The 23,338-nt window shown below is 44.9% G+C and overlaps 1 protein-coding gene across 2 annotated transcripts in view; it reads left to right on the forward strand.

Annotated features, from left to right (window-relative positions):
• Positions 1 to 23,338, forward strand: part of CLPB (ClpB family mitochondrial disaggregase) — a 148,914-nt gene that overhangs the window by 64,439 nt on the left and 61,137 nt on the right. For both annotated transcript variants that reach the window (XM_070473296.1, XM_070473297.1), the window contains exon 5: positions 13,939 to 14,067. In XM_070473296.1, coding sequence (XP_070329397.1) covers positions 13,939 to 14,067 — 129 coding nt within the window. The remainder of the gene's footprint in view (positions 1 to 13,938; positions 14,068 to 23,338) is intronic.

Here is a 23,338-nt window from a genome sequence, read left to right on the forward strand (position 1 = left end):
CTGAGATTTTAATTCAGTATGTCTGGGGTTGGACCTGAGATTTTGGCATTCCTGACAGGCTCCCACTCTTTGAGTAGATGATCTAGGCTACTTGTGCTTGAACTGCTTAAAAAAAGTTCATCTGGACCTTCTCCCTGCAAGAGACTCTTTTTTCCACTTTAAGTTTCATTCCTAGAGTGTCTGTGTGCTTAAGCTGCGGTATTATGGGTGTACAGAACACTTAATATCTGTGACACCTAGGACAATTTTCTGTACCTCTTAGAGGCCCTGTCTCCTTATTTGTAAAATAAACAGTAGTGGGAGACTTAGAAGTAGTATGTTTATCCTTAGCCTAAAACCTAGAACATAGAAGGAATTCCATTAATGTAAATTTCTGTTTTTATATCATCATCATTATCATCATACTCTCATAAAACTTCATTCAGTGTCTCTGACACAGCCTTCAGTGGTAGCAAACTGTTATCTGTGAAGAGCCAAACATTATCTTCAAGTTCAAAGAATGGCTTGGCCATCACCTGTGTGACCTTGGGCAATTCTCTTTATCTCTCTGAGCCTTGATTTTCTCTTCTGTAGAGAATAATATATTCTATACCATAGGGTTATTATGAAGATCAAATTAAAATACTTATTAAATACTTGAGAAAATACAAGGTATCATACACATATAAGATGCTGGCAATAATAATAATAATAAAGATTGATAACATGACCAAGACTATGTTTGACAAGGGTCCAGTCAGAGATGCTGATAACAAGGACTATCAGAGCTCAAAGAAGAGACTCTGTCTGAAGCTTCAGGAAATAAAATGGTGTTTGAGCCTTGAAGTATAAGAAGGTTTTATAGAGCAGCTGAGTGCGAATTGTGTGTAATCAGAGAAGGGCATGAGCTTCCCTGGTGGCTCAGCTGGTAAAGAATCTACCTGCAGTGCAGGAAGCCTGGGTTCAATCATTGGGTTGGGAACATCCCCTGGAGAAGGGAACAGCCATCCACTCCAATATTCTGGCCTGGAGAATTCCGTGGACTGTATAGTCCATGGGGTTGCAGAGTCGGACATGACTGAGCGACTTTCACTTTCACTTTTCAGAGAAGGACCTATGTTATGTCCACAATTTTCAGAGGTGGGACACGGAAAAAATATATTTCAGGGCAGCAAGTAAACTTGTTAGGGTGAAGCATCCATACAGCAGAAGATTCATTTTAGAAAGTAATGAGCAGTAAAGGTGCTGCTTTAAAGTGAGTAGGCTGGGGCCAGATCCAGATGCTTGGACTTTTATCTCTTAGGCAGAGAGGAGCCTTGCAGGTCCTAGAGGAGAGGGTACTACAGGAGCTGACTCCTTCCACGGTAGAGAAGCAGGGGGGAAGTGATGATAATAAGATAATGATGATAATAGCTACAGCAGCAGGTTACATTTATTGGTACTTAATTTATTGCATGCTCACAGCAACCTTGTGACGTAGGCACTAAGGGAAAGTGAGGCAGAGAGATGATGTCAAATGCCAGCAGAACCATCTCATGCTCTTTAGAGAACCAGCACCCATGTCAGCTAATATGTGCCCCACACTTGGCTCAAAACCTCTGACTTGTCCAAAGTCTTGGAAAATTTGGGATCTGCCAAGCCAAAAGCTATTTGGGCAAGTTATTATTTTTAATAATGTCCCTGCCTCTTCCTCATCATTGTCAGAGCATTGTCACACCTTTAGCACCAGGGGTTCTGTATGTCATTTCTCAGCAGATTCAGCCCCTGTAGAGTCACTTGAATGGACTCAAGTGTCTATCCATTAGGCCTTTTGGCCAACTTCATGATTAAGTATAGCAGCCAGTTAGGTTAATTGTTTCCATCCTTTTAGCCCTCCAAATCTATATATATGTTTGACTAGGAGGAGATAGGCTAGTTGACATGTTTTATTAAAAAGAATAAATTTGATGCATTTATAAAAATAAGGCAAAAATGGGATGGGGTGGCAAATAACTATAGTCTTGCGATTTTTAACTGATTTACATATTTTGTATATAAATATTTTTTCATCAAAAGTTCCAAATCAGGGGTGGGTCCCACACACCACACAAAATATATTAGAGACATTTATATGGATAGCAGGAAGGGAGACAGAGAGCTGAAATTTTCCAGGCACCCAGTGATTGATGGGGGCTGAGGCTCCCCCTGACGCTTTATTGAGTTTCCGATGATTATCTCTCGCCGAGACATTTTTTACAGATGACGGTCGAGCTGTCACAATGGACCATGGGGGAAAAAAAACCAACAATAATAACACTTTAATCTTTTTACTGCACTGCTCCCTAGTATCTCAGATTCATCTTCCCTGACGCACGCAGTTCATTATTCTGCCCCTCCCTGGATGGGAAATAAAGGGAAATAAATATATATGTAGACACACTTACCCACATACATACACACACACCAAGTGTATATAAGAGACCACCCCAGAACCAGAGAGGTGCAGAATTTATTGTTCTTTTTGCAAGTGTTGAGGTTTATTAGTAGAGATGCTGGGTTGGCTTGGAATTGGCTATTAATTACAGCATTTTGTATTTGTTTTTTATTGCGAGTTTTTAGCATCTTGAAGAAAAGGCAGAGGAGAGGCAAGCAGGTATAGAGATGGGGAGCACAGAGGAACCAAGTTTGGCTAACTGAGTAGCTTAGCTGGTGAAGGGGACAGGCTCCTTCCTCTTGTTGCTGGCCCTGCCCAGAGGATCCCCAGACCTGGAAGAATACTGCTTTGGTCAGGATCAGAGTAGGGGCAGGGGAGTGGGAGATGGTGAGCCCAGGGTAATTATAGGAAAAATCACAGGGCTCTAGATACCAGGGAGGATTAGGAGAGATGGGAAGTGGTGGAAGTGTTGGTGGGTCTCTAGCTGACAGTATAACAGATAACAGAACAGGTAACAGATTCCTAAGAGTTTGCCCACATTTTGATTTGGTTATGTGCAGGTGAGACATGGGCTCTGGAAAGCTCTACCTGAGTCTGTGGTCAGATGAGTGTCCTAGGCCAGAGAGGATGCCACACTGACTGTCTGGGGTCACAGGCAGGGTCAGCAACCTTTCATCTTAAGGTTCCAGGCCACCCTTCCTGCTTTCCCCCTTCTCTTCCTTGGGGTGAGAGAAGATGGGCTTGGGGTCCCTATATTGGAAGGCTGCCCTTGATGTGTCTCCAATAGAGTAAGTGTTAGCCCATTCTTCTCTTTAATTCATCAAACCTTTCTGAGCTTCTCTGTCAGGTCTCGTGTTACGCTATGATAAGGTATAATGAGGTAAACAGGGTCCTGTTCTTAAGGAAAAATCTTCTAGTCTATGGGCAGGAAGCATGGTTTTTGTGAGAACCATTTTTAAGTAGGGTCTAGCCCTCCAGCCATAGGCCAGCCTAGATGACCATTCTCTAGATGAAGGTCAAAGAGATCTGTAAGACACAGGGTCTTTCAAGATCCTCTTTTCTGCTTGGAGAGAAGTATTTATGGAACACCTGCAATGCTCAAGAGTGTATACCTGAAACAGTCTGAAAATACAAAAGATTATGTAAGAGAAAATGTTAACTAATTTGATGTGGACTGCACAATACTAGAAGGCAGAGAGGAGAGGGAAATCAGTGAAAATAAGACTTCTTGAGTTGTAAAGAATGGGTAAAGCATAGATAAATAAAAGGAAGAAATAGTGAAGCTGTGGTATCACATAGAGAAGACAGTAAAAGCCTTGGAGGTAAATAAACCAGCTTGGTTATTGACTGCCATCATGACCAGGTACAAGCTACATAACCTCTCTAAGTGCCATCTTCTTTTACTAAATAAGAATAATAACAGCCCAGTATGATTCTTTCAAGGAAAATAGTTGTAAAGTTCTCCACACAGTACCTGGCACATAGTAGGTGCTCAGTAAATGGAGGCCATTATTTTCTTATTACTCTGAGTTTTAAAATTTTATTCTTTATTTATTTTAACTTCTGGCTGTACCACACAGCATGTGGGATCTTAGTTTTCCAACCAGGGATTAGACCTGTGCCATCTGCAGTGGATGCACAGAATCTTAACCACTTGGATGGTCAGAAAAGTTCCCCGAGTTTATATATATATGTGTATACATATATGTGTGTATACATATATACACACACACACGACTCTTAGTCCTGGGATATTAGCCTTCAGAACTTACCTGTGACCCTCCACTAAGTATAAAATGGGCTCTCTGTAATGAGCCTGACCTATCCTACAGTGTTACCGTAAGAGGTGGTTCTGGCCATGGTTAGAGTGGCATCAAAAAGAGGAAAGGCGGCCTTCACTGGTGGTACAGTAGTTAAGAATCCACCTGCCAGTGCAAGAGACATGGGTTCGATCCCTGTTCTGAGAAGATCCTACATGCCGTGGAACAACTAAGCCTGTGTGCCACAACTATTGAGCCCGTGCTCTAGAGCCTGTGAGCTGCAACTACTGAGCTCATGTGCTGCAACTCCTGAAGCCCGTACACCCTAGAGCCTGTGCCCTGCAACAAGAGAAGCTGCCACAGTGAGAAGTCTGAGCTCTGCGAGGAAGAATAGCCACTGCTCGCCGCAACTAGAGAGAGCCCACAAACAGCAGCAAAGACCTAGTGTAACCAAAAAAAATACAGTAAATAAATACTTAAGTTTTAAAAAAAGAAGAGGAAAGGGCACAAAATAAATTTATTACCGTTTATTGCACCTTAGTACATGCCAGGCATGTGCTCAATTCCTTACATTTTTTTAATATAACAGCTTTATTGAGATTTAATTTACATACCACATAGTTTACTCATTTAAAGTGTGTAATTCAGTGGTTTATAATATATTCACAAGAATTGTGCTGCTCTTACCACAATTTTAGAACATTTTCATCGCCCCATAAAGAAACCTCATACCCGTTATCAGTCAGTCTCCACTTCTCTTAACTCTCTCTAGTTCTAGACAGCCACTAATCTGCTTTCTGTTTCCATAGGTTTACACTTCATATAAATGGACTCAAACAATATGTGACCTTTTGTGGCTGAATTCTTTTTGACTTGTTTTCAGGGTTTGACCATGTTGTAGCATGTATCAGTACTTCATTCCTTTTCATAGCTGAATAATATTCCATTGATGGCTATACCACATTTAGTTCATCCATTTATCAATTGAGAGACATTTTGGTTGTTTTGACTTTTGACTGTCATGAATAATGCTATGAATGTTTTTGTACAAGTGTTTGTGTGAACATAGTGGTTTTTATTTTCTTGGGTGTATATCTAGGATTGCTGGCTCATATAGTAACTCAATACTTAGCCTTTTGAGGAACTACCAGACTGTTTTCCAAAGTGACAGCCCCATTTTACATTCCCACCAGTCATGTATGAGGGGTCCAGGTTCTCCACATCTTCTGCAGCACTTGTTATCGCCTGTCTTTTTTACTTTAACCATTCTAGTGTATGTGATGTGGTATCTTGTGGTTTTGATTTGCATTTCCCTGATGACTGATGATGTTGAGCACCTTTTCATGTGCTTTTGGGCCATTTGTATATCTTCTTTGGAGAAATCTTCTCAGATTCTTTTTCCATTTTAAAGTTGGGTTTGCCGTTCAGTCTTCTGAGGTAGGGTGATGGTCTCTATCTTGCGATGAGAAAACAGATTCTCAGAGATGTTAATTTGATCAGAGTCATACAGTGAGTTTTGCTTACCCATCTGATTGACTCTGACCTTTATGCTGTTCCTGATACACAGTGCTGCCTACTGAGGATTCACGGTAGGATCCTTTCATGGCAGTGGGAAGTTCTCACCAGCAGGAAGGGAGGAGTTAACAGTTTATTTAGAGATTTTAGGACCAGGTAGGAGAGCCTCTGAAAGTCAACAGGGGAATGTGGATATGTTACAGGTTACAGAACGGGAGGATGTGTTAGTTTGAAAATTACATGTTAGTTTTTACCGTTTCCTAGGTATAGTCATTTCCTGTGCCCCTCACTATGTCACATCATTTCAGTGTTCACAGCAATACAGTTTCTAGATATCAGTGCTCCCATTTTATCAGAGAGAAATTTGAAGCTCAGAGGTCTGGAATAATTTTCCAGCATCACCAGATTTAGAATCCAGGTCTTTCCAACTCAGTATTTTGAACTCTTCCCTTTCAGCGATACTTCATAAAAGATTCTTTCAGTATTGTTTGCAGCATTTATAAGCTCTTCAGGGCAGGGCCTCTTTATTGCCATGGCCCAGCCCATGGAAAGTATGCAATACTTTGCTGGATAAACAAGGAAACAGACTAGAGTATATGGTATGAAGTGAAGTGAAGTGAAGTCGCTCAATCGTGTCTGACTTTTTGCGACCCCATGGACTGTAGCCTACCAGGATCCTCAGTCCATGGAATTTTCTAGGCAAGAATACTGGAGTGGGTTGCCATTTCCTTCTTCAAGAGTATATGGTATAGGAAGACCTAATTTAAGTTGGATTTTGGCAGGGAGAGGAAGTTTGAGTGAGACATTAGAGGTCTCCAATATCCCAAGACTTGGTGTCTTAGGGGGCTTTGCATTAACTTTCTACACATGGGATTTGGGAAGAACATTCTGGTGCCCAGACATCCTTGGCTTCCCTAGAGTGGGATCAGGCATTTGGAAATGGGATGGGTTTGGCTAGCCTTGCATCTTTCTTGTGTTCATCACAAGAGAATTTGAATGGGAAGGGCCCTCAGAGACTAGTCCAGTGCTTCTTACAAGTTACCCACATGATTCTCATGCCGCTAAAGTTTACGAACCATGGATATGAGAAAAACTCCTCACTTTAAAAATAAGGAATCCAGAAAAAATAAAAATAAGGAATCCGGGACATGGAAGGACTGAAATACATAGCAAGTTTAGTGAAAACCATTTTTAATCCAATTCACTTTTCTCCTGTTCTGTTGTTCATGCTGTTCCCCATGCTGCTTAATTCGTCAGCCATTGCCTGCCTGTAGCTTTCAGGACAGAATCCAAACCCCTTTCAGGATCAGGCCTCTGTCTGCCTGGGCAACCTCACCTGCACCCATTGCTCCACCCGCCTTCATTCAGCATTCCAGGTTCATTGGAGGACCAGTTTCTTGCATGGACAGGTAATGCAATTTCACCCACTGTCATTTGCAAACACCATTTCCTTTCCTGGAATACTCTTCTCTACCTCGTCCTCCAGACAGTTTCTGTCTGGGGAGATTCCTCCCCAAGCCACCTGACATGTGCGCATCTTTGCTGCCATCATGCCTCTCATAACACTCACTGTGCTGAGGTGCTCAGTGGTGGTGTGCTCAGGGGCAGGGGGTGAATGAGGACTCCTCTGTGCTCATGGTTGAAGCTGCATGAAATGCTGAAGTGATGCTGGGTGGGATACATATAGAAAATGTTATGAACTAGTTTCTGTCATCCATGAGTCAGAAGGGAAATTATAACACAAAAAGATATTACACAAAGTGTTGTAGACAATAAACAAACAAGTGGTAAATAGATATACACTATCAACATGACAAGCCTCCAGAGCAGAGCTGGGGGACAGGACCTCCTGGAAGAAGAGGCCTTGAATTGGACTTTGAAGAGCAGGGAGGGCTTAGAGAGGAAAGAGGGCCATCCAGGCTGGGCAAGGGAATAAAAGGCCTTGCCTGCCCCAGGGACAGTGATCCAGCACAAGGAGGCCCCCTCTTGACCTATCCCTTGGCTAAAGACAAGCACCAGAGGCAGAGCCAACAGCACCCGCAGAAGCTGAGGAGGCAGCTTGGTGATGCTGGCAGTAGGAGTGAGGATTTAGCAAGGTAGTAGATACACAACACCTCATGGGAAAGAAGCTGAGAGCCCCCTGGAGACTCTCCATAAGAACTTAGCTTCATGCCAGGTGGGCTGATGCTGGGGTATGTGAGGCTTGAGCCTGTGGGCACTGGCAGAAGCTGTGTGATATGGAAGATCGAGCCAGGCCGGGACCGATTAGCCATCTGAGTTGGGCAGGCCACCCAAACTCTTTACCTCTGTCTCCTCCTCTGTTCAATGGAATAGCACTTGATCTGTCTGTCTTAGGCTGACCTGGGCTGAGGGGACAATTGCCTTGAAGTGCTCTCTAAACCCTTAAGTGCTGCACAAATGTAAGGGTTCACCTCATGTTCATCAGGTTAGTCATAAAGGTTCTCCCTCATGGAGACATGCTCCCATTTTTAAAAGCACTCCATGGCAGTAGATGACACGAGTTCCTGGGTGTGGCAGGTGGAGCCTGAGCTTGAGAAGAGATTAGGTTTGATTAGCTAGGGTTGCCTTTCCTCCGCACAAGGCAATGATAATAAAGCTTTTGTTACTGGAAGACCACTCATTTTGCCTCTCTTACCTCTTTTCAAAGTCTCCTCCAATAGACTTAGCAATGTGAGGACAAGAACCATGTGTGATTCACTTTTGTATCCCCAGTGCTGACACTGGGGGAGGAAGCAGCGTTACTAAATGTTTGTGGTAATATTTTTAAAAATCTGTTATCAGACTTGATTCTCATTTAATATTCAAATTATTGCTTGTTGTGCCCATTTTACAGGTAGAAGACCTTAGTACGTAGCAGAGCTAAGATTCAGGACTGTATGAGTCCTTTACCTTCGATTACTGTTTCTTGTCATGGGAGGCAGTGATTTGGGGGCAGGGGGTCGTTGTCTTGTTTTGTTTCACAGTTTCAGCAGTGCTGGGTAGTGGTCAGGCTATAGGGAGGGCTTCGGGGACCCCTTTCGCCTCTCCTGACTCCTTGACACTGCTGAGTGCAGGAAATCCTGCTGTGTGAACATCAGCTGCACACCTGCTTCCAGGCTGACCCTGGCCACAGCACCCCAGCGTAGACTTTGCAGCCTCAAGAGGCAGAGGTGGGAACAGGAGGATGACAAAGTAATGCTGTGTCATTCTCTCTGTGGCCACGGGGGTGAAGGGACAGGGATGGCTGGCCTGGAGAGGAAGCAGGAGCTTGAGCCCATCTCCCCCTGTGCTGGAGATGGGCTGGTGGATGTCTTTGTTGGGAAGGGGATGGTTCACTGGCTGAGGACCAGCTGTACACACTGGGCCTCAAAAGACCACCATGGTGGCCAGCTGGTGAGCTGGCCCTGGATGAGTCACTTTAGCTTCTGTGGGTTTGCTTCCGCTTTGTCCATGAGAGCAAGTAAGAATGTGAGGGTGTATGCTGCACATACCTCCTCTTTCCCACCTTTAGACACTTTTTTTTTTTCCTGATAGAGATCTAATGATCTGGGGGATCTCCTGGGACAGGGCTTCTAAAACTGAGTGACAAGGGGAAAAGAGCTTACTGCTAAGAACACAAAATGAGTCTAGCCGACCAGGACAAGGTCCTAGTTCCACCACTGATTGGCTGTGGCACTTGCTGTATTTCAGCTTCTTCATCTGTAAAATGGGGAGAGTGAACTTCCACTTCACATGGTCGTTCTGAAGTAAATAAGTAAAGGGAATGCTTTACATGTTGTTATGCACTGTTCAGTTCCAGAGTGTTCCATGGAACACCAGTGCTGCAGGATTTTAACAGGGGTTGGATGGAGAGGCTGCCGAACATAAAACTGCTGAGTAATAACCAAATTAGGGCTTCTCTGGTGGCTCAGTGGTAAAGAATCTACCTGCCAATGCAGGAGATGTGGGTTTGATCCCTGGGTCAGGAAGATCCCCTAGAGAAGGAAATGGTATCCCACTCTAATGTTCTTGCCTGGGAAATCACATGAACAGAGGAGCCTGGTGGGCTACAATCCATGGGGTCACAAAAGACATAGCAACTAAACAGCAATGCCAAATTAAATAGATGGTTCTTACTCAGAGCTATGCCTTTTGGAGGGGGAAAGTGTATGCAGAAATCCCCAGACCTTTTTTTGTAGAGATAGTAAGTACACTTTTGGAAGCACAAGAGTAGACAGTAAGGATAGTAACTGACAGTGGCTAAGAGGTACTGTTCCAAGCCCCTTTACTTACAGTGTCTCATTTAATCCTTATGATATCCCATGAGAGAGCATGTTAATCATCTCTGCTTACAGGGAAAGAAACTTGGCACAGAGAGGTTAAGTAAGTTACCCAAGATTGCACAGTCAGTAAAGTGAGAACTGGAACCCAAACACCAGTGATCTGGCTCCAGAGCTTACTTATTTAACAGCTACACTCTCCTTCCTCCATTAAATACTGTTGGTGGTGTTACTATTCCAAAACAAGGTAATTGCAGGGCCTTAATTATGTATTATGTATGCATTTGCTGATTCAACAAGTATTTGTCAAGCATATATTTATGGACAGACACTGGGGGTACAACTGTGGGGAAGACAGTCACACTTCCTTTCCTCATTGTGCTTTTGGTCTAGTGGGTAACATAGTCAGGTAATCAGATGATTGCAATGGAATGGGTAATATAAACTGTAATTGGGAGATGCCTGAAGTGCTAGGGAAGCTCTTGGGAGGAATAACTACCTCAAACTTAGGAAGAATCACTGGAGGAAGTGACTTTTAATCAGAGGCCTAGAAGTGAATTGAAGTTAGTCAGCTGAAGGCATGAGAGAGAGGGAAATGTTCCAGGCAGTGGAATAGTATTTGCAAAAACTCAGAGGCTCGAAAGAGCATTAGAAAGGGGATGGTGAGAGATGAGACCTCAGAGGGGAGCAGGGGCTCTCTTCATGGACATTCCTTATTAGCTGGGCTGTGACGCTGCCGCTATGCTGATGTTTGTCCATTGTATCTAGCAGTTAATGTCCTGTGTGGCAATTCAGTGGTGCCCTACTGGCTCTTGAGGCACTGTATTCTGTGGCTTCCTCTTTCAGGTTTTTGTTGTACTGTTATTTTCCCTCCCTGCCTGGTGAGCTCTGGACTGTAATCCACATACTTGGTTCTGAAACATTCTTCCCAGCCTTCTAGTTTGCTTCTTCTAATCTGCAGTAGGCTGGAAACAAAATCCCTTACCATGACTTGATAAGACTGTTCTCAACTAAAAGTTTGAGTTAATCTCTGAGTTAGGTCCTGCATGAGAAACGTGCAGATACCATTGCACATTGAACATATATATTAGCTAATCAGAGGCCTTCTTCCTGTTTACCCTGCTCCAGGAAAGGTCAGGTAACACTCAAGGGGTGGGGGTCATCAGTTGGGATAGCCTCTGACTGGTGCAGAAGAGCTGATGGACCACTGATTCACCAGACCATAAGGAAGTGTGATCTGTTCTCCAGTTACACACTCCAGCAACTTCATTTTGACCAAACATTTGAAATACTACCACCTAAGCCATCTTATCTGGGTGTTATTTACAAACCGCAGGCCAATCTCTGTTAGGGCAGGTTCCATAGAGAGTATGCTGGCACCTTCACTTGAGCAGGGAAAAAAGAGAGAGTGGAAGCCAAGGCTAGGACCAGAACATCTGGGCTCTGATTCCTTCATTTGCAAAATGAGGGTGAAAGCATGATGTGATGGGGAAATAGCGTGAGGACTCAGATTAGACCTGGGCTCTAATCCTCATGCCACCACTTATTAGCTGTATGACCTCTGTGCTTTAGCTTTCTCATCTATAAAACAAGAATTATAATGCCTGCTTCTCTGGTGGCTCAGTCAGTAAAGAATCTACCTGCGATGCAGGAGACCCAGGTTCGATCCCCGGGTTGGGAAGATCCCCTGGAGAAGAAAATGGCAACCCACTCCAGTACTCTTCTCTGGAGAATCCCATGGACAGAGGAGCCTGGTGGGCTACAGTCCATGGGGTCATAAGGAGTCAGACATGACTGAGCAGCTAAACAACAAGCACTAACAAGTAGTTAGGGGAATTAAATAGATTGTGTGAAGTATGTCAGCCAAAGAGCAGAGAAGGTCAGTTGTTGTTCAGTTGTTCATTTGTGTGCCAACTCTTTGCGACCCCATGGACTGCAGCATGCCAGGTTTCTCTGTCCTTCACCATCTCCTGGAGCTTGCTCAAACTCCTGTCCATTGAATTGGTGATGCCATCCAACCATCTCATCCTCTGTCATCCCCATCTCCTGCTGCCTTCGATTTTTCCCAGCATCAGAGTCTTTTCTAATGAGTCGGCTCTTTGCCTCAGGTGGCCAAAGTATTGGAGCTTCAGCATCAGTCCTTCCAATGAATATTCAGGATTGATTTCCTTTAGGATTGACTGGTTTGATCTCTTTGCAGTCCAAAAGATTCTCAGGAGTCTTCTCTAACACCACGGTTCAAAAGCATCAGTTCTTCGGCACTCAGCCTTCTTTATGGTCCAACTCTCATATCCACACATGACTACTGGAAAAATCATAGCTTTAACTAGATGGACCTTTGTTGGTGAAGTAATGTCTCTGCTTTTTAATACGCTGTTTAGGTTTGTCATCGATTTTCTTCAAGGAGCAAGCGTCTTTTAATTTCATGGCTGTGGTCACCATCTGCAGTGATTTTGGAGCCCAAGAAAATAGTCTGTCAGTGTTTCCATTTTTTCCCATCTATTTGCCATGAAGTGATCTAGGTGAAATCTCTGTTAGGTTTAGGAAGAAGCATGACAGTCTTCTGGCTTTGAGTGACTTTTCAATAGGAAGTTCAGTTTTGTAGGAAGAGGAAATGCATAAACTCCATTCCAAGGCATCTTGGAAAAGAATGGCTTAAAAATTGTCTGGTGCTTTTGACTACACAGGCAAGGTTCTCTCTTGACTGAATTACATTCCTTTATCCAGTAGGAGGTAGGAGGAGCCTGCCCTCTGCAGGCCCTGTGCCGTGGATTCAGGGAGGAGCAGGTACAAGTAGGTAGGACCCAAATTCCACCTCCAGTGAACCAAGCTCAGGAGGGAACATAAGGCAAGTACTCTGATAATTTCTACATGAGGCAGAAAGAGACCCCATCACCTTCGCAGGATAGGTATTGTTCTGTAGGGTCTTAGTTCCCAAGGAAAGGCCCCAGAGTTTAGATAGCCTTCCAAATACTGTCCATACTGGGACTGTTGAGGACAACAAGCATAAGTCATGACTACCCTGATGAACAGGGACATGTGTGATCACTAACCGAGAGGGTCCTGTAAAGTGATGCAACTGATTTTAGGTTCTTTGGTATCAATTTAGAAAGAGAATCACTAATAATAGCACTTGAGTGAGCCTAGGGGTTTTGGTTCTTTGACACATGCAATACTTGTTCCTTCTGCCTTCAAAAAATGCTCACAGTACATTTATTAAGGGAAAAAAAGCAGATTACAAAACTGCAATATAGTAAATTCCAAATTTGTAGGATATACATGTAGGATATATATGCAGGTATCTTCTACCTACCAATGTCTACATCGATATCAGTATAGATATCAGAAGACATATACCAGAATATTAAATGCCATTTCTCAAGTTGCTGAGATAATCATGCTTTTTCTCCTTTGTATTTTCCTGTAGTTTCAAATTCTTAATGGCTTTTATAAATTTAAAAATCCTTTACAAAATATTAAATATTAGATTGTAAACATCTTCAGAGCACAGAGGAGGTATGTTACTGTTCTGCTAAGATTGTCTGTCTGCCTCCTGATTTGTCCTCTGTCTTGCCGTTGCCTGCTTTTCTTCACCCTTCAAGACTCATCTTTTGAGATCCTTTCTTCATGCCCAAATTGAGCTAAGCTCCCTTCTGGCTTTTTATATCATCCTGTTATATAATAGCATTTATCTCAGGCAATACTGTAAACATCAGTTTATTGTCTGCCTCCTTTGTCAGGTTAGGTCAGGGACCATATCTGATTCATTTCTATGTCCCCAAATGAATCCTATCACATAATAGATGTCAGTAAACCTTTGTGGAATTAACCGGGCTCTGTTTTACTTCCTCTTCCCAGCACAGATGGCCAGGCACATAGTAGGTGCCGTTATTTGTTTAGTAAGGAAGTAGATGAGTGAATGAGATAATAAAAATGCCAAGAGGAAGAAAGTGAGATTGGTGGCTCTTGACATTTGTTGCTGATGAAAGGGTTTGTGTTGCTGTCCCCCTAGTCCTGGTCACCCGAGAGGATGACTTCAACAACCGGCTGAACAACCGCGCCAGCTTCAAGGGTTGCACAGCCCTGCACTATGCTGTCCTCGCTGATGACTACCGGACCGTCAAGGAGCTGCTTGATGGAGGTGAGAGCATGGGTGAGTGGGGCAGAGGGCTTGGTCGGCAGGAAGTGTGGGCTTAGCTGCCTCTCTCCTCCAGAAATGCTGAGCTTCCCCAAAGCCTTGTTGCCCTCCCAGAGCTGGAAAGCCTCAAAGGTGCCTATAGTCTGTGATAGTGGCCATGTGCATGCGGGATTTGCCCTCATGTGGCTGGAGTGTGTTCTTTGCCTACGGTTGTGTGGTGTACCATGCCATCCTGCCTAAACGTTCACACTCTGAGTTTTGTTTGTTTCGTCCCCCAAAAGTATCCTCTCCTACCCTGTGACCTCCAGAGCAGGACTGGTGAACTAAGGGGGGAGAGCCTTCAAATCTCTACTAACCCCAGACTCAAAAGATAGCCACTTTGATCCCACCCCCACCCTAGTCTAAATCAGGCCTCTTCCATTACTCTGGTTCATTGCACCCTATTCTTTTTCCGTGGTTGCACTTGTTGCAATCTTGAATTTTTTGTGTGTGCTCAGTAACCTTCTCCCTAACTTGACTCTGAGCTCCCTGAGGGCAAGAACTATGGCTGATTCATTCTAGCACCTGACATAGTACCTGACACACAGTAAACACTCAATAAGTCTTTGTCAAATGTTTGACTACCCTTCTTTTGGAGAGCACTGATGTATTGGAGTTATAATACATACCATCCCCATACTCAGGCTGGTCTGGTCCTGTCCAGATCTGGTACCTGCCAGAGGCCTCCCAGGCAGTCACTTGCCCTCATCTCACTCCAGCCTCTCCCTGGGAGAGCGAGGAAAGCATCCTGCCAGGATGCATGGTGCCCAGGCCCCTGAATTGGTATGGCACTGTGGCACTGACTTCCTGTTTATGCCCTCACTGCACTTCTTGGAGGTTTAGGGACCCTCTCTTGGGCCTGGACACCAAGGCATTCCTTGTCAGTGGTCATTCTTCATAGAACCTGGGAGCTGGAAGGATCCTCAGAGGTCCTCCACTTTACCTGATTGCCCGCCCTCTCTCCCCATGGCAAAAACCTCTCCAGCAGTTAGCTGGCTGGTCTTTCTTTGGATTCTCTCAGAGACTGAGGGAACCCTCCTTCTTCCCTGGGAGCCCATTCCATTTTAATTCTGCTGTGACTGGTTTAAGTAGATTCTTTTAAGTAGGTGTGATTTTCTTCTCTGTATCTTCTGCCAGCTGTCCTCTGTAGTCAATCACTGTTTCAAAACCCTGTCTTCAAAGGAAGTACTTTCAGCCCCAGAATCTTTGCCTCCCTAGCCCAGTGTCCCCATATCATCTTCTAGTGTTTGTGATTGGACTGGAAGGGTTTCCCCCTAACCCTCAAGTCCTACCACCTTCCATCCGCCACAGTCACACTGACTTAAGACCCAGACCTGGCCCATAGCCCCAGCCTACAAGGGACCTGCCCCAGCGAAGCCAGTGTGCGCCTTGGTCTGGGAATGAACACTGCAAGGGGCAGCACTGCTCACGGATATGGTGACAGCATCTAGGATGACTGGTGCTTTTGGAGCAAGAACTCAGTGTTTACAGGAGCAGAGACTTAGAAAACATCCCCAAGCAACATGCTAACATCCCCAAGCAACATGCTACTCACTTTGTCCTTTGGAAAGCTCTCCAATGAGAGACATTTGTAGCTAAGAATTAGAGCGTTCACTATGGGGCTTCTCTCTGCTGTGCCTTAAATCAATCAATACCCCCAGCTATTGTCCAGTGGTTTACATTCCCCACTTCCCATCAGCCCCTAAATGGACAAGGAACTCATTCTACAAAGAGTCCCTCTCCCCAGCCTTGCAGATCGAACACCTTTAAAATGAAGACGCATGGGCCTTTTATGAAACACCCCCACCCTCACCCTCCAGGCCAAGGCTGGCCATTTGAGCGGTTCCAGGGGCATGATTCCTGCTTGTTGACTTGGAACAGATGCCCTTAGCCCCCACCTTTACACTTCACCCACCTGCCTTTTTACCCAGAATCCATTTACACCCCCTGCCCTAGCCTCCCAGCCTCAAGGGCCAAAATTGTTAACCCACTGATTTCTCCCTTTCCGACCTGAACAAGTGGCCATCCCTCAGGGCCTGCAGGCTTGCCAACTTCTGACCCCCCTCCCCCCTTGACCTCTCTTGGTCTGCTTGTGTGTGTGACCAGCCAACCGAGAGGCAGGATCCTGTTCCCTTGTCCTAGGGGCTCTTGCCAGTAACATTTCCAAAGTTTCTGACCTCAGCTGACCTCCAGAACGTTTCAGGGAGGGCAGACCCTGACTTCCTGACCGTCCAGCTTTTTCAGCCTATATTTGCCACTGGCTTTGCTGCAGCACCTCAGAGACTTTCTCTGTGAGACCCAAAGCAGGCCTAGACAGGGGGCCAGCCTGTGCTCCTTGGAGCCACACATAACTCTTGTCCTTAAAATTGCTTAGCCCACAAGGATTTAGGGCCCCCAGATCTTAGAGGGTTGGAGCTAGAGGGGCCAGCTGCACTTGCCCTCTGATTAGCGTCCCCACATGAGAGCTGGGGGAGGTCCAGGCTGCAGCAGCAGTCTGGTAATGTGGGAGGTTTTCTGACCCCTTAAGAGGCAGCATGCTAGGGTGAAACGGATAACCAGCTCAGGTTGGGTACATGAGACAAGTGCTCGGGCCTGGTGCACTGGGAAGACCCAGAGGGATCGGGTGGAGAGGGAGGTGGGAGGGGGGACTGGGATGGGGAATACATGTAAATCCATGGCTAATTCATATCAATGTATAACAAAAACTACTGTAATGATGTAAAGTAATTAGCCTCCAACTAATAAAAATTAAAAAAAAAAAAAAGAGGCAGCATGGAGTAATAAAAAGGGTTTTAGAGTCAGGCCAGCCTGGATTTGAATCCCAGCTCCCCCACCTACTAGCTCTGTTGGCTCGGACATATTATCTTATCTCTCTAAGCCTCAGTTTTCTTGTCTGTAAAATAACAGCTGGGAGAGGCTTCCTTGGTGGTCCAGTGGTTAAGAATCCGCCTTGCAATGCAGGGGACATGGGTTTGATCCCTGGATCAGGAAGATCCCATGTACTGTGGAGCAACTAAGCCCATGCACCACAACTGCTTAACTAGCACTCTAGAGCCCCTGAAATGCAACTACTGAAGCCCACACACCTAGAGCCCGTGCTCTATGAGAGAAGCCATTGCAGTGAGAAGCCGCCACTCTGCAACAAAGAGTAGCCCCCGCCCACCACACTTAGAGAAAGCCTGCATGCAGCAATGAAGACCCACCGCAGCCAAATAAATAAATAACATCTGGGAAGTATCACAGGGATTAGTGGGCATAAGGATTAATGATGACATCTGTAAAGGTCCCAAGTACAGATAGGTTCTCCATGATTATGTAAAGAAATCAAATGCTCACCCTGGCAGCTATAATCCCATTCCTTCCCCATGAAATCTGTACTCCTATCTAATGACTTCTTAATTCTGTTTCTGCCTACAGCCTCTCCACCCTGCCCAAAACACCATCATGTTCCCTCTCTTCTTAGCTAGATCCTCTAAGGAAGCCTCTCCAGGTGGTCTGGTCTGTTCTGACAGTGCCGCCTCTGAACACTTCACTGTTGGGATGGGTGCTTAGCACAGAAAGGCCACTTCATCTTCAGGAGGCCCCATAACATAGTGAGAAGAACACAAAATTGGGGATCAGACAGACTTGGGTTTAAATCTCAGCTCTGTAGTGTGACTCTGGGTAAGCCAGTTGTCATCTTTGACCTCAGGGCATGCTAAATTGGATCTGGCAAACTGTCCCGAGAGAGGCGCAGACTGGTGGAGGAGACAGATAAGGAAACAGGAAGTGACAGCAGGCGAGTGCCCCAGCACGGTTCTGGACAAAGGGCTCTGGGGAGACCAAGGAGGAAATACCTGCTTCTGCCTGGTGAGCAGGGAGGTAGTAGGGTCAGTTACAGAAGGCTTCCCAGAGGATGGCTTGCTTCAGCCTTGTCGGGGAGGGCAGTGAGAGTTTGCCAGACAGATTTGTGTGCAAGAGTTCTGAGTCCAGTGCCAGCTTTCTACTCCCAGCCTCCACAGAAAAGTGGATCCACTGGCTTCTGTGGTTTTCCTCTCGAAAAATACTGCTGCTTCCTGGGTCGCTGTCTTATGAGCAGAAAGGCCTGCTTCAGCGCTTGACTGCTGCATACAGGAAAAGGTTAGAGGAAGGAAGGAAAGGCAGGATTGCTGAAAAGACGAGTAATTTGAGAAGGTCGGGAGCCTCCTTCCTCAAGCCCCTGGAGCTGACTCATCCCTGTGGTTCCAAGGCCGTTAAGGTGCTTTTACAGCTTTTTCTCCCAGGAATGTGATCCCACTTTCACAGATCCATTTTCCTAAAATGTATCTCTTACCATGCAGCCTTTCTCAACCAGGGTTCCTCTGGAAAATTAAACTCTAATGCTCTCAGGCATCTGTTACACTCAGGGTTATTAATTTCTCTCCTATCTGAAGTGGTACAAGTTATGTGCTATTCCTAAGAGAATTGAAAAAATCATTACTCAAATAATTTCCCAGTTGTGGTTCAGAGGAGAAACCCCAGATGAGAAAGGCTGCAAGGAAGGAGCGTAAACTGTGGAGTCAGGATCTGAATACAACCCTGCCACTTAATAGCCATGTGTCCGCTCTGTGACACATGAAGCTGTGACCGCTCTGAAGTTCTCTTTCCTCATCTGGAATGCGAGTGTGCCACTTACCCTCTAAGGTTTTGTCAGCATTGGGCACGTGTAGGTTCCACAGAGTAGGCACTCTACATATAATGTGTTACTAACTTCAAAACACCCAGCACTTATATTTTTTTTTTTAAAGGGAATCCTGCCCATCCTAATTTGTTAACCTGGTTTTACAGTTGTTCTAGTCTGACCCTCACTTAACTTTTTTTTCTCACTGCTGCCCTAATGGCTCCAGTTACACTGTAATAATGTCTGTTCCATGTTCCCACCGTAGTGCCTTTACCCATGCAGGTCTTTCTGCCTCTCATTTCCCTTCAAGACTTTGTTTCTCAGCTTGGCAGAATGCTTTCTACCAGCCAGTCCCCAGCTCTCATGCCACCTCCCTCCTAAGGTCTTCCCTGTTCCCTGGGATTTGGGTCCAGCCCCCCTCTATTGCACTAAGGTTGATTGAGGACAAAGACTGTGTGTTACTTTCCCTGCCTTCTTCGCCACAGTGCCCCGCCTATAGTTCAATACCTATTTGGATGCGCTGGAACTTCCAAAGCCACTGTAGATTGGATACCACTGAAGATGTAGTGTCTTTCAAAGATTCCTGGCCCACTTGCTTTAATGTCATAATATATCTGACTTTTTAGAGCTTCACATATGAAGCTGTCTTAATCACAGTGCCCCTCCCCTGCCTTTTCAGCCACCAGTGTGCATCACCTCAGAAATGCTGGGCTTTCTGACACCTAATAATACCTTCGCCAGTGCTTCCCTTAGCCTCTTTCCTACTTACTTTCTTGGCTCTTCCTTGTCCTTCTGTCCAAGTATAGGGCTCAGTTGTTAGTGTTAACCAGCCGTCCTTAAATTCCCCACCATCACTGCCTGAGGCAAGGAACCTTTCCAGTGCTGTTATCTTCCCTTTAACAGCCTGTTAGTTTGTTGTCAGGGCTAAAAACTTAAAGCTCTGTCTCTTGTTCCACTTCAGTGTCTGCCCATCTGGCTGTGCTGCCAGATGTGGAAGGGATTGGTTTTGCCTCAGGCGGTGCTCTCTGGAAATGTCACCCTCTGATTCTTGCCAGCAATACAGGGAAGGGGAATGAGCCCTGGCCTGAAGAGCAGATGTTCTGGCTCTGCCACCAGCAAACCCTCTCTCCTTTAGGCAAGTCCTTTCTCCTCCATAGTAAAATAGAGAGATTAGGGTAGCTGTTTCCAAGGACCCCTTCCAGCTCCCTGGACGAGTCTTCTCATTCATTTTTCAAACACTTAACTGAGTATCTCTCCTGTCACAGGCCTCACCCTCAGCACCTGGGAAGTAAAGATGGTCCAGACATGGTCTTTGCCCTTAAGGAGCTCATAGGTCAGTGAGGAAATCAGACATTTTAGCCAAAAATGGCCATCTGGTGTATTAATGGAGATGTAGAGAAGGTGCTAGTGGAACACAAAGAAAAGACCTGCTCTCTGAAGAGAGCAGGGAGAGCATGGTATAGGAAGTGGCGTTTACATGAAGTCTTAAAGGATGAGTGTGAGTTTACCAGGTAGATGAGAGAGAAAGGCAGAGGAACCAGCATGTTCAGAGGTATGAAGTAGGAAGCAGCATACTTTATTCAGTACACTGCAGGTAGAGCTGAATTCAGAAGAGCTGAATTTATAGGGTGTGGATTGACGAATGGAAAGCAAGAGCCAGTAATGAAGGCCTGTAACATAAGATCTGCTAAGGAAATAGAACTTTTCCTCCAATGGGAAGATTCAAAATAGACAAACCACCCAGTGTAAGAAGTCAAGATGGCAGTTACCCTCAAGAGGGTACCTGGCACAGCCAAATAAATAGAGTTGTTTTTTTTTTAAGCTATTTTAATTGTCTAGGTGGGACCTAAAGCAAGGCAGTTGCAGTGGGAGAGGAGGACTGGTCCCAGAAAGATTTAGGAGTAGCATCAGTTGGATCAGATGGTGAGGGAAAAGGAGTGGTCAAGATCGGTCCAGATTCTGGACCAGATGGCCAGTAGATGGTTATATATCCTCCTTGGGAAAATTCTTTGACCTGTATCCTTATGCACTTTTTGTACGTCTGTATACACAGATGTATACATTATACGTATACTGTATATATTAGACCTGAAGGAAAGTTTAGAGAAAAATAGGGGAAGAAATTGATTAGGAGGAGCAGGGTTGAAGAAAGGACAATTATTTCATTTGAAAGCTATATTAGGGACTTCCTCGGTGATCCAGTTTGTAAGACTCCATGCTCCCAATGCAGGGGGCCCAGGTTCCACCTCTGGCCAGGGAACTGGAGCCCACATGTTGCAACTAAGTGTTCACATGCCATAACTAAAGATCACCCGTGCCGGTACCTGGCACAGCCAAATAAATAGAGTTTTTTTTTTTTTTTAAGCTATTTTAATTGTCTAGGTGGGACCTAAAGCAAGGCAGTTGCAGTGGGAGAGGAGGACTGATCCCAGAAAGATTTAGGAGTAGCATCAGTTGGATCAGATGGTGAGAGAAAAGGAGCGGTCAAGATTGGTCCAGATTCTGGACCAGATGGCCAGTAGATGGTATGTGCCTGTGCTGAGGTAAGGAATATTGGAAGGAGATATGGGTGGAATTGAGGTACAGAGGAATGACTAGTTCTGCTTTGAACATTTTCCTCCTCCCTCCCTCACACTTTCAGATTCCATGGTCCAGTATTCTAACTATTCCCTTGCTTCTTCTTTCCACTTGATGAAACTTGATGAAACACTAAACTCTACTTAAACCCAATTTCTTTTTACTTCATTCTGTATCTGAAGAGCTGAATATTGCTTCAAGAAAAAAAAAAAATCATACAACCATGCTAACTGGACTCACTCTACATTTATGTTCATGAATTTCAGACACTCAATACTGCCAACCACCCCACTGTACTTGTGTAAAATCAGTCTTGTTCTGGACCGAGACAACTTTTATATACCTTCTTCCTCCTCAGACCTCCAGCAGTTTCCTTCCCTGACTCCGAAACTAATGATCTCACCTCACACTTCATAAAGAAAATGAATTGCAGTCGTAAGAGGACCACCTTATCATTCCACCATCACTTCACCAGCCTGCCTGCCTCTATATTCCTGTACGCTACCATCCTTCCTCTGCAATGGGAGACGTTCCTAATTTCAGCTCTGCTTTCAGCCCAGGCTCCCATTTCCACTTGCTTTCTCAATTACTTTTGCTCCTCCAGTGATCCCATCTTTCCTCCACTGTCTATTTTCTCCTTTCTGCTGGTTTGTTCCCATCGCGTGAAAACATGCCTTAATATCACCCATCTTAAACAGCACACTAAAAACTTTGACCCCCATATCTACCTCCATCTGCTGCCTCATTTCTCTGCATCCCTTCATGGTTAAAAGTCCTCCAAAAAAAATTATTGCTAACCACTGAATTCACTTGCCTGGCTCCAGTTCCTTCCTCAGTCTCAGTGTCACCATGACCAAAGTATGCTTCTATTTATCCCCCCAAATTGGTATTTACCAAGTCTTCCCCATCTCAGTAAATGATATGATTATCTATCTAGTTTTCCGGCCACAAATTTTAGAGTCATGCTTGAATTCTCTTTCTCATTTACACTACCTGTCAAGTTCTTCAGTCAGTCTTGTCACCTGTGCCTCTAAAGTACATCTGGAACCACCCCCTTTCTGCCATTCCCATTGCTGTAACTCTAGTCCCAGTGCAGGACGGTCCAGTTCTCCTGGATAATCAACACAGTTTCCTAACTAGTCTCACCATTTCCACTTTTGTCTCCCTGAATCCATCTTCCACGTAACTGCCAGGAGAATCTTTTTAAAACATAAACCCTTTCTTTCTGCTATTTAAAATCTTTTGTTGGCATACCAGTGAAACCAGAATAAAATTCAGATTTCTTACCAGAGCCTGCAAGGCTCTATGTAGTCTAGACCCTTCCTCCCTTCTGTGACCTCATCTCTAGTCACTTCCTCACCCACGGTGTTCACTCTTCTCCAGTGACACAGGCCTTCTATCATCCCTCAGCCACACTGAGCTCCTTCCCATCTCAGGGTCTCTGTACCAACCTCTCCCAGTGATGGGAACACTCTCCCCTTGGGAATTCAGGTCTCAACTCAAATTCCCTTCCTCAGAGACCTTCTTGGCCACCCTAGTAAAATAGCTCTTCCAGTCACTTTGCATCATATTACCTTATTTTATATTCTTTGTGGTACTTATCAGTCCCTGAATTGATCATGTTTGTTTGTATGTTTATCATCGGCCTCTCCCCCCTACTAGGATGAAAGCCTTAAAATCACAGAGACCGTTTCTCTTTATTTTACTGCCATAGTCACGGTTCTTAGGGAAAAAACCTCACAGCTGGCCTATGGTAGGTGAGTAATAAATAGCTGTTGACCAGCTGGGGGACCTGTGGGACACTCTTGAAGAGATGTATAGTGGGCAATTGGACAAATGAGTCTGAAGCTCAGGAGAGAAAGGACTGTAGGTTGAATATGAAGATTTGAGTTGTCAGTCTCTTGAGGGTGGTGGAAGCTGAGTTGTCTATGAAGAGTTGTAGAGCTAAAGAGGCCCAAGAACACAACTGAGAGAGCCTACATTTCAGGTGTGAGCACATAAGAAGAGGAGCCAGGGTAA

The sequence above is a fragment of the Odocoileus virginianus genome, chromosome 10 (genome assembly GCF_023699985.2).
Source record: "Odocoileus virginianus isolate 20LAN1187 ecotype Illinois chromosome 10, Ovbor_1.2, whole genome shotgun sequence".
Lineage (NCBI taxonomy): Eukaryota > Metazoa > Chordata > Mammalia > Artiodactyla > Cervidae > Odocoileus > Odocoileus virginianus.